At 35.1% G+C, this 18,608-nt stretch overlaps 2 protein-coding genes and 1 non-coding gene across 5 annotated transcripts; all 3 read right to left on the bottom strand.

Moving 5' to 3' along the window:
* Positions 1–97: 97 nt before the first annotated feature.
* On the bottom strand, positions 98–182 carry TRNAM-CAU (transfer RNA methionine (anticodon CAU)). The gene is given in 2 exon segments: positions 98–133; positions 145–182. It is a non-coding gene; the product is annotated as a tRNA-Met (tRNA).
* A 2,430-nt stretch (positions 183–2,612) lies between these two features.
* Positions 2,613–7,945, bottom strand: LOC126732347 (uncharacterized). 2 transcript variants are annotated; one of them, XM_050435125.1, is made up of 3 exons: positions 7,461–7,945; positions 5,174–5,922; positions 2,613–3,724 (listed from the first exon to the last, which is right to left on the bottom strand). In XM_050435125.1, exons 1-3 carry the CDS (start codon positions 7,746–7,748, stop codon positions 3,196–3,198), a joined length of 1,566 nt encoding a protein of 521 aa, XP_050291082.1. In that variant the 5' UTR covers positions 7,749–7,945; the 3' UTR covers positions 2,613–3,195. The 2 variants fall into 2 exon arrangements, with proteins under 2 accessions (XP_050291082.1, XP_050291083.1); XM_050435126.1 differs by having other exon boundaries at positions 3,528–3,710.
* A 5,191-nt stretch (positions 7,946–13,136) lies between these two features.
* Positions 13,137–18,601, bottom strand: LOC126732349 (uncharacterized). 2 transcript variants are annotated; one of them, XM_050435131.1, is made up of 4 exons: positions 18,189–18,601; positions 16,582–17,333; positions 14,334–14,639; positions 13,137–13,730 (listed from the first exon to the last, which is right to left on the bottom strand). In XM_050435131.1, exons 1-4 carry the CDS (start codon positions 18,474–18,476, stop codon positions 13,703–13,705), a joined length of 1,374 nt encoding a protein of 457 aa, XP_050291088.1. In that variant the 5' UTR covers positions 18,477–18,601; the 3' UTR covers positions 13,137–13,702. The 2 variants fall into 2 exon arrangements, with proteins under 2 accessions (XP_050291088.1, XP_050291086.1); XM_050435129.1 differs by lacking the exon at positions 13,137–13,730 and having other exon boundaries at positions 13,922–14,639; positions 18,189–18,599.
* Positions 18,602–18,608: the final 7 nt, after the last annotated feature.

Here is an 18,608-nt window from a genome sequence, read left to right as displayed (position 1 = left end):
TAAATACTGTTTTCCATGGAAGTTTGATCCTAGGACCTTTTCAGTCTATGCTAAAATAAAATGATTTCAGGGAAAGAAAAAAGACAGAAAAAGGGATTGGGGTGAGAGAGGCTCGAACTCTCGACCTCAGGATAACTCAGAAGCTATGAGACCTACGCGCTAGCCAACTGCGCCACCACCCCGATGTTTACGTTGTTGCTCAAGTATTAATTTAATGACTACATACAGCTCCATAATGTATGACTGGCATTTCATTACAGCAAACATGGGGCCAATTGATGACATAGACTTGCAGATTTACTGCTAGGAATTAAGGAGTTTTGGGTAGCTGAATTCGAGGACAGCCAGACCTCCTAGAATAGAGAAAGAAGGAAATGAGAGATAGAGAGAACAGAGAGGGAAATATTGGTAAAGAAAACAACAACCTTTTCATATTCTTTGTACAACCACTCTCCCAGTTTAATACCCTGAATACTATAGCACATCAGTAACTAACTTCCTAACTGCCTTCTCAAGCCAGCTGTACAACTACCTTGCCTGCTAGCCAATCCAATACTACTCATCCTAACTAACTAACTATGAGACAATACAAATTATACAATGCTAATGTAGATACACTTCCAATACTAGTATATATAGACTATAGTATAGGAATACAATGCCAGCTAGGCAATTATAACACCATCTATGACACCGTTACATTATATACTCCTAGCAGCACTGACACAGCACACCTCATTAGCAACACAAGCTCACCTCATCAGCACCACATGCACCCACCATCAGCACCATACGCATGCAACACCACACGCATTCCTCATCAGCACCACACGCACCCATCATCAGTACCATACGCATGCAACACCACACACACCACACACTCTAACATTTACCAACGACCTAACAAACATAATATTTATTTTTTCCTAAGTGTAAGCTTCTTTGTGAAGCATTAAAAAAAGAAGTCAACAACTATGTTCCATGCGAACAACAACTAATATGATATATAAGCATGTCAAAAGATAGTACTGGTTTGTGAAGTTACGTCAGGATATAAGGCTAAGGAGATTAACAATACAATTGGAATCTGTGAGGATAAGTAGGCTGAGTAAATGAGTTGGGTCGTGGGCTGTGGGCCATGCCTGAGGACACATAGAAACTTGAGGATGGTCTCAAGGTCTATTAAGTTTTGGGATCAATGAGCCTAGGACAAGGAAAGATAATAACGAACTGATGGTAGGTCCTGAGGAGCCGAGTTTCCTCGGGAAAGCATTGGAGAAGGTTGGAACCTAGCCACCTCAGGAATGCTATACAAAAGGTAATCAGTCTTTTGAGAAAAAGCTTCAAAGAAGGTAGCCAACAACAAAGGAAGAAATATCTGGGAAAAAGGCTGCTACCACTACATTAAATGCTCTGCACCTAACCAACTGACCGCATTTATGTGGAAATGACACATAAACAGTGATATCTTAGTTTACAACTATTCATAAAGCTTCCAGGAGGTTTTGGATGGGACAAACATCCAAGAGATCATCTATAAGGTCAACAAGTGAAAGGTTGGGATGAAGGATGGAAGGATTATATAAGGGAAAGGCTCCCATAAAAAACGGGCATGTAATCTGAGAAGGAAAAAAGAAAAGAAAGAACACCTTGTACTTAGATAAACTTGAGTGAATTTAAGAGCACTTCATCCTCGGACTTGACCGAGGAGTGTTATTCTTTTCAAATTGTGTTTTCTTATCTTCCTGGCATGAATCTAACCTATTGTGGCCCATACTTGATTTGTTGAGTCTTTCACCTATAAAATCCACTCTAACAAATATATTATTTTGGACTTGTTAGGCCATCATCCATTTTTAGTAGGCTAAGGGTCTAATCCTAGTCCTTACAGAATCAATTCGTGATGGAATTGATTTTTTTTTTTTTTTTTTTTTTTTAAAGAGAAATTGATTTGGAATTCAGTTAAGTTCACTGTGATGAAATGGATTAATATTCAAGTTCGAAATTCAATTCTCAAATGCAATGAATTTAATTGGATTTACAATTCAGTTCATTTATTTCGAATGTACTAATTTGAAATGGAATGTCTTTGACGTTTGTGAACAACATAGGGAAATTCTTAGGATTTGATTTAAAGGGTCTTCAGAAAATTGAAAAAGAATAGATTAACAAGAGCTTATTTGATGTGCTGGTGTTCTTTGTTGGGAATATAAATGCATTCTAATTTTATTTAAATAAAAATAAATAAATAAATAAATAAAAAGAAGAAGAAGAAGCATTCTATTTCAATTTAATTTACAAAGATTAGTTTGTATTCCGAACACATGAAGGCTAAGGCCTAAGTTGAATCTAAAGCTGTAAATTATACGTGTATGCCAAAGTAGAAATGAACAAGTTGAATTTACAACTTAAAAAACCTTTGAAAATAAACACATTTTGAGTTTGGTGTACTAGTAATTGATAGAGCCTTTTTAGTAGATGATAGAGTAAGTAGTCAGTAATCACTAGTTAATTTTGTGTTTGGCCATTTGACCGCATAAAGATGGCGATATCATTTTACCTAGGCAAATGTTAACAAGCACCGAGTGGTGTTTGTTAAGGTTAAAATAATGTGAGTCCCATTTAATAAAGAATTGAATAAATGGGAGAAATTGTATACAACTGATCCGAAAGCCTATAAAGTTGACAAATACTGACATAAAGCTAAGTAGTTGACAAAAATTCTGACATAAAGCCTTATATCACAACCCTTTTACATAAAGCCATACCAGAGCTAAACCCCACATCTTATATCACAGTTGACTAAAATCCCTGTCAAAGCTTGCAATTTCAATGTATTCATGAATATGAATAAAAATAATTTCCATGTTATTACTTCTAATAACATGGATAATTATTATAATACCTGTTAATCAAAAGATTGAGATCATAAAAGATTTAACAAGTGTTTTCTAACAAGAATTAACCTTTTTAATTTTTTCTCATATCGCGGAATAAACCAACCAGTTGATTTCTGAATCAAGACTATAATTCTGAGTGACTTGGAATGCAAACAACTGTTGGTTATGAACTTGAAGGGATCTCATAAGGTGCTAACCGTTCTGGACAAAGTGTATTGATGAAGCATTTTCATCATTTTGAGTTGATTATGAACTAGACAGGACCTCATAATTTAGCTTCAGCTTGGCAGGTTCATTATTGTCCTGGATTTAAGAACATTTGCTGATGGGAAAGCAATGACTTCTCATCGTTGTTGTCCAAATCAAGATTCTCCTCCCCTCCAAATTTAATGCTGACTTCACTTCTTTCCTTGCCATTCAGCTCTTTTGTTTCTGAAACATGAACTTCAGCGAACTCTTCTCTTGAAGGAGAATTATCTTCCTCTAGTTGTTGCATTTCTGATTCTATTAATTCCTGCATTCTTGCCCGCTCCCTGTCTCTTGGATATGTGCAATAGAGGAAGGAGTAGATGGAGCAACAAATTGCCATTGGAAGGCCAATTGCTGTATAGAGTGCCTTGGCCAATGATGCAGCATTCTCTCTATCAGTTTCTATCTCTACAGCGTCTGATGATCCCTTTGGAACAGGTTTATAACCGTACACGTGCTGAGCCAAAATTCCAACTACAGGGGGTGCAAATGACGATAGTATGGACTCAAAAGATCGATCCAATGCATAGATGCTCGTGCGCGACTTCTCAGGGACTATCTCTGCAAATATGGGACTGTGTACACTGTTTATATATCAAAGAATACTAGAAATCTAGGTATGCATATTTAATTTCATCAGCTCATTTTAAAACTTCAATAGTCTTGGCCTGTCACTCTAATATGACATTGTGGACTTTGACATAGTAGCAGCACCTATGTGGAGGAATGAATCTCTATCTCTATCAGGTCTTTCCTAGAGAGTTCAAAGTTCTTCCAGGATGACTCCAACCATAACTTGGGGACATCTTGGCCATGCAAAGAAGTGCAGTGAAGAGTAAGTTTTAGCTTGACACATCATGCCTACAATTTTTTCATGTATACAAGAGTGGCTGCTTTGGTATTAAAAAAAAATGTCTGTTTAGGAAAAAGAAGTAGAGCAATAGAGTTGAGGATTGGATTGGTTGCTATATTTCATGACTAACACGAACTCCATCCCCACCCCCCACTCTTCACAAAATGAGTACAATACAATGAAAATATAGATGCACATATGAATAAATTAGCAAATAAGTCCACTTTTTTGCACATTGCACAGATCTTGAACCTCTCCATGGCTTGTTTTTAAGAAATAAAAATCTGTGATAATAACTCAACTGCAACTGCCTTTTCTACTTCATGTACTGCTAAACTCACTGGTTTAATTATACTACTACCACCAAAAGACTAACACTGATGCAGTACACTGCCCTAAGTATTTTGAGATCTAACATGCTACCTAGTACGGCTAGGAATCCAGAAGTGGAAGCACCATTCAGGTTTTCCTAAAGTCACCTCCTTAAGTTAGCATGCTTCTGCATATCATTCTTTGACCCCTCGTGTACATTACACTTTCCTACAATAATTTTCATTATTAGACAATACTAACTCTTCACCATCAAATATTCTCCATTAAAACACAGGTCTGGCAGTTGACAGTCTGCCAACATACCCAAAGAGTTGAGAAAATTTTAAAATGTATAATGGGATTTTTAAAGATTGATATCACCGAGTGGAGTGACTGCAATGTTTGTTTCAACATCAGGGCCTTCCTAACCTAAATGTTGGAAACATTCCTATTTCCCACGTCCATACGAGCAAGACTGATTACATCACACTCTTAACAACAAGGGTCACTCTAAATTAACCTGTAGTGCTGAGGCTGCACTACAGCAACCACCTGCACTAACAAGTCCAATCAAGCAACCTCATCCATTCTCAACTCAATTGTACCAACCATCCATCTTAATGGACATTTAGACCCATAGTATTTATTTTAGTTTAAAAAAATTTCTAGGGTGTTCTATTAAATTGTGGATGCACACAATGCATGTGTCATGTGCACTACAGTGCTTGTGATAACTGATGGAGCAACTGTTTTCTTGCTTTTCCATTTCTTCCCCACCCAACCCTAAAACAGAAAAGCCAAATACCCTGTTAGTTCTCAAACATATGGACAGAGGATCTAATGGATCAAGAATACGTACTTGTTAGTTGCTGGAGCATTCCAGGATATGCTCAATCCCATTACAAACAAAACCAGCCCATGCATGAATCCTGTGGATGGATCATCAGGCAATACCAGCAGTAAAATCGCAGCTAATGGAATGGCAGAACCTGAGCTTATCTGCGAAAGGAGTATTCTCCCAGAATTGGGTAAGCGTTTTGCAAGCAAATCCCCCATTTTCCCTCCAAACAGACCCCCAAGTGAAGCAGCAATTATAAAGAGCGTCCAAAGTAATGCTGTTGTTTTATGGGAGAACCCAATAAGTTCTAACCACATAGTCGTGAATGACAATGCTGACCAGGGGAATGATCCAGAGACACCCTGTGCCACAATTATCTGGAAAGATGGGATTCTCATAACAGACTTTGCTTCTTTAATTACGTCTTTAACTTCCAACCAAAAGGACTTACGGTGAATTCCACCTTTAGCTCTATCAGTCTCAGAAAAGTTTGGATCATTTGCAAATAGGTAGACCAAAGTTCCTACTATGACACTTACTAGTCCAACCAAAACGAAGGCAATTCTCCAACCAGGGATGCCCATGAATGATGTTGAGGCTATTAATACAGAAGATAGCCCACCAATTATAGAACCAAGGTTTCCTGTTAGTTGTAGCCATCCAAAAGCCATACCACGGTTGCTATCATCAGTTGAGTCAGCTACAAGGGACTGAATGGCGGGTGTCACTATTGCAAGTCCAATCCCGTTTAAACCTCTTGAAACTGCCACCTGTTTTATTAAACCAGGCAACTAAATGTTCATATTTATCATGCAAGTAAAAGGAAACTGAGGTTCTAGTGTCAGCATATTCTTTTTGGGAACAGAATTAACAGAAAATGCATCAAACAGAATAAACAGGAAGACTTTCATTTCCTCCACCAAGGTTTAGTTTGGAGCTCATTCATTAAAGAATCAAATTCCTTGACTGTGTGTATATATATATATATATATATATATATATATAACCTATATGTCATAGTTTTTCTTTTGTCTTGTCCTAAATTCTAACTGTTCATCATGCAATATGGTTTAGCTCTTACGTCATGTACATATTTTTTCTTTCACACACCATTTAATTCAAAACTATAACCAACTACAAGGCTTTTTCTGAAAATATTGAAAAGCACTTGGAATGACTATTATTTCATTCATAGTTAAATGCATATTTATTTCGTGACAGCGATGTCTAATACAGATCAGATATTGTTATGGCCAGACCAAATTCATATGAGGAGAATCTCATTGCTGTGGCAATACTAACTTTTAGCCCTGGAAAGGACAATAGCCTTTTCTGAACATGTAACGCTATATTTAAGGACTCATCATAAACGTCTTTGCATTCTTGTTACCATTTGGGAGATTTTGGTGGACACAAATAACTTTACACCAAGGCTTTTGCACCCAAATACTAAGAAAACAACACCAAATTATCTCATTCTTTGTTAAGTTTTTTGGTAGTCATTATTAGCTACTATACAAGCTATATTATCAATCTTTCATCCATCAAAATGTTAATCTTTAAAGTCATTGTGAAATAACATTTTAGCAGCAGTCATGAATTAAACCTCTTACCTACTTTAAAGTTTAAACTAAATCCTTCAAAAGTTTGATGAAAGCGTCAAAGGGAAACACAGAAAAGTGACCAGAAATCACATTGACTGGTAAATAGTAAATACATAGAGCATGTATAGAAGTACAATGAAAAATATCAATACACCCATACTAGAATTCATAGCACCAAAAGATTTCTTTCATTCTTTCCTTTTGGCTGAGCTGAAATCATAAGAATTACATGTTTTGAGTAACAACCCATTTTCATATTGCCCATTCTAGAAAATTCTACACTAGAAATAAAAAAATAAAGACCCTATTTCCCAAAGCAAAATGAAAACACTAAATACCCCATACAACAACAACCAATACCAAGCCTTAGCCCCCAAAAGCTTGGGGTCGGCTATGGATCTTCAATAGACTCATTAGGATCGGCCAATGTATTCTTTTCTTCCATTCTATTCTATTCAAAGCTATAATATCTGTCACCCTCTTAATTAATATGTATTATTTTACTACTTCTAAAAATGTTAATCTTTATTTCTTTACCTCAACTTGAATCAACTCACTCTTTTAACATGTGTTACTACTGACTAAATAGATCTGTACATATTAACACGAACACAACACAAAATTTATAACCTTAAACATACACAAATGTCAACCATTTCTAACCATATCATCCAATTTTAACCAAGGGAGAGAGAGAGATGGACCTGGAAGAAGGTGGAGGAGATGGCAACGAGAAAGGTGGCGGCGGCCCAGAGAAAAGCGCCGAGAGCAATGACATGGGCACGGTTGTGACGCACAGCCAAGTAAGCGGCAAGTGGATAACAAGAAGACTGAACTATGGATCGGAACAGAGTGAGTGAGCCTAACCCAGTTGGGTCTGTGTGTAAAGCTTCACCAACCTCCTTGTACACCCCTGGCAACAATGACTCGTCTGCCCTCTCCATTATACCAGCCAGATTCACCAGCACCAAAGTCAATGTCTCTGTTTTCATTTTTTTTTTTTTTGCTTCTCTTCCTCTGTTTCAAAACAGAGAGTCTCTGTTTCTGTCTGAGAATGAGAAACAGAGGACACCAATCAGAAATTCATAAAATGCGGATTGTCTCTGCTTTTGGACAGAGAACTCAGAAAGAAGTTGGGGGGGTTGACTTACTTGGACGGACACAAAATTGTCAATAGCCTTAGAGAGATTGGAACTGAGAAAAGGACTTGAGTTTACCATGGTATGCTGTGGGGTCTACATCTAGCTAAAAGTTTGGAGAAATTGCCACGTGTAGGGCTGGGATGCATGGGATTTAGTGGAGGGGTTGTAGGAGATAAATTAGGGACAGGATTAAGTGGCTTAATTGTTTTGTCTTTATTAAGACGAAGATTTTGCGGGCCTGGTCAACATGTGTTTTAATATATATATATATATTTTTTTAAGAAACAAACACGGAGGTGGAAATGAGTTAACAGTATTATTGTTTTATTTTTATGTAAAATATAAATAAATAAAAAACTTAAAAAAAATTAAGAGCTTTTTAATAAAAAATTTTTAAAAATATTTTCTACACTAATACTTCAAAAATTACTTTCTCAAAAAAAAAAAAAACTTCAAAAATTAAGATCCGATCTTTTTTTTTTTTTTTTTTTTGGGTTAGAGAAGTGGCTACAAGAAGTCAGGCATGCGCTCCATTGTCAAAACGGGCTATTTTACAGTTTTACTCTCTCTTTTTTCCTTCTTTTTCTGCCTTGAAAGGAATATTTCCTTTTAAAGAGTAGGAGGAAAGAATTTTTAATTCCATTGATCCTGTAAAAATTGATTCCACGTTATTTGTACCAGAGTACCTCTCTATGGTGTATGAACTATCCATGTTTATGTTAACATTCACTAGGACTTTTTTTTTCTTTATTCTTTTTTTTCATTAAAGGAATATACAGTTTCTTTAAGGTATCATTTTTTTTTTCAAGATGTATTTATTTTATACGATAAATAAAATAAATTCATGAAAATAAAATCAGCCAAATCCAGAAAACAATTAGTTGGTACATTTATACAGAAATAGAAATAAGTTTTAATAGGAATAGAGAAACATGTAAAGAAATAACAATTACTATTGATTTGTTTAGCGATACCATATGAATAGAATAGAATAGTTTAGCACTTAACGATAATAGGATGTTATCTTTGTTTTAATAAAACTTACAAGTTTCTTATAAAAAATAAAAAAACAATAATAGTGGTAAATTATTACTACTCAGATCAAGATGCCTCTTTAGTAGATAGGGTTTAAAAAATTTATCATATTTAAATTAATAGAACAATTAGTAGAGTATGTTAAATTTGCAGAGCAGAGCACATATGATAATCGTAGTAAATTTTTGTGCCTTTGGATTAGCCTTTTCCTACAATTGATTTATTTCTTTTCTAAAAATTAATAAAAATGTAAATATCCCTAAAAAAAATAACCTTTAAAAGTTGTACATAAATAATTAAACTAAAAAATTAATCAAAACTCACGCTACTACCTAGATCAAGTATGCAATAAACAACATTTTGCTTTGGCGTATCAGGTTATGATAAGCATCTTTACCTGTCATGAGGCAACATTAGATTAATGGTGATTTTGTCAAATTCTAGTTAGCAGCATATTGTAATTATATCTAAAAAAAAAAGTTGCAAAAGATTCAATTAATGGCATTTCTGTGAAAAAGAAACATTCAAGAACTTCAAATTAATGGCGGTTCTTTGCAACCATCCTAGCCATTTTTAACCATGGTTGAGGACGATCATCTACTACATCAATGGTCTAGACCATGGAAGTTGTTAATCACGCTCGGAACACACTGCCTTTATTCATGCAACAGACTTGGTAACCTATCTTCTTCAGTTCTTTGAAGACAAAGGTAGTAGCCTATAGAAGAGATTCTTTTCAAGCAAGGTGGTGCCACCATGGCCTTTTGACAAGCGATGGTTAGGAAAAGCCTAATTGTATTTGTTTATGAACAACTAGAGCTCGACTAAAGAAAAGACTTGATTATATTCGTTTGTTTAGTAAATAACTCAATTTCAAACCCAAGTTTAAGCTAAACTATTAAATGAGCCAAGTTCAAACATAATAATGTGTTTGTAAAAAAAACTTGTAAACATGAGGCTCGATTTAAATGTATATAATATTATATATTTATTTGTATAGTTGTTTAAGAACATTCTTGTATAGACTTGATATTAGATTGTGTTAGTTTGTAAATAGACTCCTATAATATCAAATTATTATTGATAATATAAACAATCAATTCGTTGTAAAAACTATATATAAGTTTTAACCATACAAGGTTGTTAAATCCAATTTTTATAAATTCATAAAATGAAAATAATTCTATATAAGTAACTCAAATAATATAATTTCAAGTGTAATTTAGTTATTAATTATTGGGATAAAACCCTTCTTCGTCTCTACATTTTCACGCGATTTTCACTTTGGTCCCTGACTTTTTTTTTCACCGTTTTTAGTCCCTATCTTGAAAAACGTGTCTCGTTTTTTGTCCCTGCCGTTACATCAGAGACGGAAATTGCACAAGTGGCAAACGACATAAGTTAAGATCATTAAAATAATAATAAATTTTTTTATTTTAACATTAAAAAATGCCACGTCAGCATTTAAATAAAAAAAATTAATTTATTAATTTTAACTAAATAAAAAAAATTAGAAACAGAAATAAAAACAAAAAATTACATTAATTGAGATCTGAGGGTGGCTTGGACAAGAACAATAAGAACATAAACCCAGATCTAAGAACACGAAATAAAATTCCAAAAATCACAAACCCAGAAACACAAACACAAAAACAAAAACAACAGATCTTCCTTGTCAACCAAACACAAAAGCAACAAACACATAACACAAACCCAGCAACTGATTTTTCTTGTCAACCAAACACAAAAACAACAAACACAAACCCAAAAATCACTAAGAATACAAACACAAACCTAGCAATCCCGCCGATTCATCTTTACCCTAGAAGATAAATTGGTCTCAGCACCCACATCCCCATATTCGTCAAACAAGCTTTCTAGGATAGGGCCAAGCTCTGAGGCACTAAGTAATCCCTCACATCAGTGAGTTCTTTCATGAAATCAGGGAGCTGAATCGGCAGTGAAGTCGGCAGGGGCTTGGGCTCATCGTCGACCCATCGCGACTTCCTCTTTCGCGGCTCGCCGCCCGATTCGCCACTACCGTTGCCATTCTGGTTGCTGCTATCGACACCATAGACAACGATGCTGTTATTGTTGTTAGAATCGGCTGCGGCGGCGACTACGTCGACTGGTGGTTTCCTCTTCGCCGCCGGAACAATCTTTGTCGGTGGTGCCGATGCCGCTGTGGGTGTTGTTGGTGGTGGTTTTGATTTGCGCTTAGTTGATGTTTGCTGCTGCTGCTACCATGATTTGTGTTTGAGCTGGCCAAGCAGATCAACAAGCAGCCTCAAGTGGTTCAGGAGTAAGAGAATGGGAAGGCTATGCCGAACCAGGCTGTGTTTGTGTTTTGTGTTTGGTTGACAAGGAAGATCTGTTGTTTTTGTTTTTGTGTTTGTGTTTTTGGGTTTGTGATTTTTGGATTTTAATTTTGTGTTCTTAGATCTGGGTTTATGTTCTTATTGTTATTGTCCAAGCCACCCTCAGATCTCAATTAATGTAATTTTTTGTTTTTATTTCTGTTTTTAATTTTTTTATTTAGTTAAAATTAATAAATTAATTTTTTTATTTAAATGCTAATGTGGCATTTTTTAATGTTAAAATAAAAAATTTTATTATTATTTCAATGATATTAACTTATGCCGTTTGCCACCTATGCAATTTCCATCTCTGATGTAACGGCAAGGACAAAAACAAGACGCGTTTTTCAGGATAGGCACTAAAAGCGGTGAAAAAAAAAAAGTTAGGGACCAAAGTGGGAATCATGTGAAAATGTAGAGACGAAAAAGGGTTTTATCCCTTAATTATTAATATAGATTTTTGAATGAGTAACAAAAACTTATAGTTATGATTGTACTATATAGGGGAAAAAAAGAAATTAATCAAGTAGATTGTGAACAAGCTTGAACTTATTTAACAAGAAAATGAGCAAAACTTGAACATATAATTTTATATTTTATTTGATGATGAGCTCTAACTGGACTTGTGTTTGAAATAAAATTAAACAAACAAGTTTAAATTTTTAATATTTGATCGGCTGAACTTATTTATAACCCTATATGGGACGCTTGTGTGCACTTTACTTGTGATTACTATTGTTATTAAATGGAGGGTTACCACATGTAGTGTAGTCGTGTAGGGTTGGGATGTATGAGATTCAAGTGAATACATCTAGTATTATACACTTTCATACACATATTTTGGGCCAAAATGGGCATTTGCCCCTTTCACCCAAAACAAGTAGCAAAATGTCATTGTTCTGAAACTATCTAGCAAAATGCCCATGTTTTGAAACTTGATTTTTTTTTTTTTTTTAAATTGAGTTTCAATGAAAAACTCAATTTAATGAAAATCGAGTTACTTGCAAAATGTTACATAGAACTCAAGTTTCATGTAATTTTTCTTTTTAAAAATTTTTTTTGCCTATAACTTGATTTTCTAAAAATTGAGTTTAAAATAGGGGTATTTTGTTATTTGTTTTAGGCGAAAGGGGCAAATGCCCATTTTGGCTCATATTTTGTTATAACTATTTTATGTGACAGCTAGTGATTAATTATATGTCACTATCATATAAATTCATTATTTTTTCTCTATCACTCATAATCTACCCATCTAAAACTGTTGTGACAACGTGTATATGAAATATGTGGAACTAGACTTATTGGATTCAAGTGGAGGAATGTAGGAGAAGAGAAAGATATAAATTAGGGACAGCAAGATTTACATTCAAGTGGTTAAATTCTTTTGTCTTTATTAATCGTTGAAATTATTGCTTTTTTGGGAAGGAAAGTGAAAAGGAGATGCGATGCCGTTATTGTCCTGTGTAAGTGAGGCCAGAGGTGGCGGCAACAAGTGTGCGAAATGATCCAGCGGGCCTCCAAGCGTCCAGATGTGTTAAGGGATTTTATTTTATTATTTTACTATTTTTTTCCCTTTTCTTCTTTTAAGTGGAAGGATTTTTTTTTTTTTTTTTTTTGATAAGAAAGGAATATTTCCTTTTAAAGATTAGGAACAAAGAATTCTTTTGATCCCGTATTTTCCTTAAAAAGGAGCAAACATTACATGATTATTTCTTGAACTACAAGATTATTGGTGATTTATCTCGGGTTTAATTAAAATATTTAAATTAATGAGTATATTTTTAATAGATATGAGATATGGCATGAGTTGAACTTTGCTTACTTCAAAGAAATGACATTTTTGCTTGAGTGTGAGGGATCCATGTGTAATAACCATGGGCTAGTTTTTCTAGCTATAATTTATGTCAATGTGGTTGATCATTTTGAGGCAAGAAGAAAACTCTTGCGGCTACTCATATTGATAAAAATTCCCTGCCAATTGTGGTTTCTTGAATACTCTGGCTTGTTTATGTTAGTACATGCAGCTTCAGTTTTTGTGTAGACATTGGACATGTAGCAGTGCAGTTTTGCTCCAACATGGTCTTGCCGACTCTATCAAAAGTCAAACATCCCTACTGGACCTTATTTTGGGTCAAAATATTATCCAAGTGCTTCATAGGTAAGAGATTAGTCAAGAAAAAAAGAGGAGAAAATGGAAGTGAAAGAACCTTGTTACTCACCAACAGGCTTTCCTTGCTGAGGAGAGCAATTTGATTTCTAAATCTTCTTATTGACAACTTAAAGATGCAATAGAAGTGTGATGAGGATGGCTTGATTTGCCACTGAAGTTCATGCAGAATAGCCAGTGATCATGAAAAAAATTTACAAATAGTTTATTCTGTGGTGAAAACTTTTCAGCGAAATATTTTGGCGTTAACTAAGTTCCATGGTGAATAAGATCCTACAATATATCCAGATTGCTGATAAAAACTCAGAGTTAATGACTTTGAAACACAGTAACTATTGTGAGTTTCTGAATAGTGTACTAACAATGAAAATTTCAAAATTGTAAAGAAAACTGCTGATATCTTCCTATGTTGATTTCATAATCAATAAAACATGCTAGAACAAGATAAAACTTAGAGATGTGTGTCAGCATGTGCACAAGTATCTCAAGTGCATCTAGATTTCAATAAGATGAACAACATTAATTTTACAGCAAGGCTATAAGAAGAGTTAACAAGTGCACCAAAGTAATTTATAACCTACTCGTGTCCAAAACCATATTACAAGTTATTAACCAAAAGATATTATGGATAAACATTGTTTTGGATATGAACTTAAAAGGAACATAAAAAGCATTTGACAATTGTGGATAAAGTGTGCCTATGAAGCTTTTTCATTGTGTAAGTTCATTTTTCATAGATTGGAGAACACTGGCTAATGTTAAAGAAGAGATGACTTCACATTATTATCATCCAACCCTTCATAATCAATGTCGATTTAGTCTGAAAGAGAATTATCTGCCTCTATATTTTGCATTTCAGATTCTATTAATGCATACATTCTTGCATGTTCACGGTCTCTTGGGTATGTGCAGTAGAGGAAGGAGTAGATGAAGCAACAAATTGCAGCTGGAATGCCAATTGCTGTGTAGAGTGCCTTGGCAAGTGATGCAGCATTCTGTCTATCTGTTTCAATCTCTGCAGAGGTTGATGACCCTTTCGGAATCGGTTTATAACCATAAACGTTCTGAGCCAAAATCCCAACTACAGTGGGAGCAAATGACGATAGTATGGTCTCAAATGATCGATCCAAAGCATAGATGCTCGTACGGGACTTCTCAGGGACTATTTCTGCAAATATTGGACTGTCCACACATTTTACATTCAAAGAAAACTAGAAAAATAGAGAATATGAGATATAATTCAATTTGTTCAAGTTAAATTTGCCTGAGTTTGGCCTGCATTACTTCATATTTAATATGACCAAATGCTTTCAGATATAAAAGTAGTACTCATTTATGCTGGAGACCAATAAGATTTACTATTGGAAATATTACACAAAGTAATAAAGGAAGAAAAATTTTAACACAAAAGACGAATAGAAAATAGATAACTTTGAGGCACAAAATTGTTATCCTTAAACAATATTTTCCCTTACACTGGAGTTGTTATAGGGTTATCACAAACTTATTCCCAAGATACAACCAAGTTGTTGGGTTCTACAAATAGCAATTCTAGAGAACACCCACAGGATTTCTTGTATTTCTTAGAAACTAAGTTTTTGGGAGAGAAAAGAAGTAGTAGTTATCAAGTGAACATAAGCCACTATTTATACCCATAAGGTTATATTTTATCAAAAGGCACGTATGGAAAGTTAAAACGTTTCATAAAACCGTTCACAAGGCTTGAAACATTTTCAAACGTTCAAAACAATTACCAAAAAATTCTATAAAAAATTCAGTTTTTATAAGTCTCGACCGATCAAGAGTAATCAAGAATTGATTGAAGGCTGTTTTCGATCAATCGAATAGGAATCGAATAGCGATTGAGTAAGGTAGAAGCTCCAGGATCATTTTCCCCATTACTTCGATCGATCTAGCAAAAGTTTCGACTAATCAAACATACTGAATTTCGAATTTTCACTTAGAAAATTTCAAAACTTGAATTTTATACTTTATCAACTTTATGAAACAATATTCTTCAAACTTAAACATTATTATTACAACCTATCCATGTATATACCTATATATACAACATTTACATCTATTTTAAATGTCTTCTCTGAAGTTATAATATTTCATCAAAAGGCATGTATGAAAAGTTAAAACGTTTCATAAAACTATTCACAAGGCTTGAAACCTTTTCAAGCGTTCAAAACAGTTACCAAAAAATTCTGCAAAAAATTCAGTTTTTACGAATCTCGACCGATCGAGAGGAATCGAGAATTGATCGAACGCTCTTTTTGATCGATCGAATAGGAATCAAATAGCAATCCAGTAAGGTAGAAGCTCCAGGATCATTTACCCCATTATTTCGGTCAATCTAGCAAAAGCTTCGACCGATCAAACATATTGAATTTCGAATTTTCACTTAGAAAATTTCAGAACTTGAATTTTTTACTTTATCAACTTTATGAAATAATATTCTTCAAACTCAAACATCTTTATTACAATCTAACCATGTATATACCTATATATACAACATTTACGTCTACGTCTATTTTAAATGCCTTCTCTGAAGTTATAATATAATTCAAGATGATTTTGATCACAACTAGTCAAAAATACTTGGCTAGCCAAAGAAGATAGTGAAGAATATGCTTAGAGCAGACGCATGATTAAGCTCCCAAAATATTGTTTCAAAATTTGGTTTTAACACAAGGGACTATCAGATCCCCCAAAAAAGGTGGGGGGTAACCAAACTACCTATCCAAAAATTATATTCCTCAAAAGTTTTTCAAGACTAAAACACTGTTGCTCTAAAATCTGGCTTCAGTATTGTCCAATTATGGAGGAAAACCTGACTTAATTGGTCATACAACAACCAAATGCATCAGCAGTTCCTACACAGAGCAACTTGGTCCACAGTTATGTTTGAGGCCATTTATCTTAATAAACACTAACACCAATAATATCGGGTATCAGGTGATTAAGATTCCCTAGGGTGGTGTTACTATACTGTGGATGCATCATGCATAACATAACCCATCCCTATCTCATGTGCACTTGTATGCTGTGAAAATTGAGCACAAAGGTTTTTGGTTCTCAAAATTAGGAAAGAAAAATATATTTGATCCAGTATACATACTTGTTAGTTGCTGCAGCATCCCAGGATGCAAAAAATCCCAGAATGAACAAGGACAGTCCATGCATAAATGCAGTGGATGGATCATCGGGCAATACTAGCAGCAAAAATGCAGCTGTAGGAACAAGCGAAGCTGAGCTTATTTGTGACAGAATAATTCTTCCTGAATTGGGTAAGCATTTTGCAAGGTTATCCCCCATCCATCCACCAAACACACATCCAAATGAACCACCAATAATTAGTATGGTCCAAAGGACTGCCGTTTTTTCATGGGAGAAACCTATAAGCTCCAACCACATAGGGGCAAATGAAAAGGCTGATCCAGGGATTGAACCAGAGACACCTTGTGCGACAATTATCTGGAAAGATGGGATTCTTATTACCGATTTTGCTTCCTGAATCAGCTCTTTAACATTTGACCAAAAGGGTTTATGAATAACTTGATTTCTAGCACCACAATCACTCTTAGAAAAACGTGGATCATTCGCAAAGAGGCGGACCAATATCCCAACTATGACACTTATAAATGCTACCATATGGAAAGCAATTCTCCAGCCAGCCACGCCCATTACTGATTTTGAGGCTATAAGTACTGAACAGAACCCACCAAAGATGGAGCCAAGGTTTCCTGTTAGTTGTAACAATCCAAAAGCCAAACCACGATTGCTAGCTTCAGTTGAGTCAGCAACAAGAGACTGAATGGCAGGTATGACAATGGCAAGTCCAATTCCATTTAAACCTCTTGAGACTGCAACCTAATTAGCCAAATAATCCTACCATATGTTACATTATGCAGCTGAATTAGAAAGGCCTAATTTTCCTACCAAAGCAATAAATGCCATAAAAAAAATTCTTGCCCACAAGTCTATCCGACATACATAATCTTAAGTTGTTTAAGATTCAACTTGTCGAAGCTTCAACCATCAAAGCATGCAACTCCTCCATTAAAACTTCAACATTCCAAGTTTCTTATGTTTTTCCTTAACTCAATTAAACTTGACTTGGATACACCCAAATGCACTAAATTTTGTTAAAATGCCATAGTTTTCAATTTCCTCATCAGGTTTCAAATATCATAAATCTCATTTTTTCTTAAAAATGGTAATATTATTTGGTGCCCAAATTCCTTTCTTTTTTTTGGTTAACTAGTTATTTGTGTTGTTTACAATTGCCTTCGACTTTCTTTCTTTCTTTTCTCTCTCTCTTTTTTTTTTTTTTGTTCTTTTTTTGTGGAAAGTAGGTAGATAGTGGGGTAGGAGAGGTCGGAAGTGAGATTCAAAACACAAACACGTAACACCACAAAAGATACCGGTATGCTATCACGTTGAAGCACACACAATTGCCTATATGTTGATAAGCAACAATATGTACTAACACCAAGTTAAACATCAAGAACCCATATTGCCAATTTCCAAGACCATCGAACTCAACATGCTAGATAGGTATAGATCAACACTCCCCCCAAAACACACACACACAACACACAAAATGCACCATATTATATACTATACAAGTCTAAAAATATCAACAAACAATCAGAAATCTGCCCATGCGATCAAATCTACAGTGATAAACACAAGCAAGAGGAAACTGTGACATGTAGTAGATACCTGGAAAAAGGTGGAAGAGATGGCAACAAGGAAAGTAGCTGCGGCCCAGAGGAAAGCACCAAGAGCAATGACATGGGCACGGTTGTGATTGCTAGCTAAGTAAGCAGCAAGTGGGTAACACAAAGACTGCACTATGGATCGGAAAAAAGTGAGTGAGCCCAAACCAGTTGGGTCAGTGTGGAGAGCTGCTCCTACTTCCTTGTACACCCCAGGCAGCAACTTCTCATCAGCTCTCTCCATTATGCTCGCTAGATTTACCAAGAGTAATGTCACAGTCTCTGACTTCATCTTCTTGTTCGATCAAAGCAAGTACTGTCCTCTGGCTTTGCTATATATTTGGAGAGTGGGGACTACACGGGAAGTGGGGGCCAAGAAAGAAAGAATTATAACGTGTTGGGTACAAAAAGCAAATGAAAGAAA

This window comes from Quercus robur, chromosome 6, assembly GCF_932294415.1.
Source record: "Quercus robur chromosome 6, dhQueRobu3.1, whole genome shotgun sequence".
In the NCBI taxonomy this organism is placed as follows: domain Eukaryota; kingdom Viridiplantae; phylum Streptophyta; class Magnoliopsida; order Fagales; family Fagaceae; genus Quercus; species Quercus robur.
This window is presented reverse-complemented; position numbering and strand designations above follow the sequence as displayed.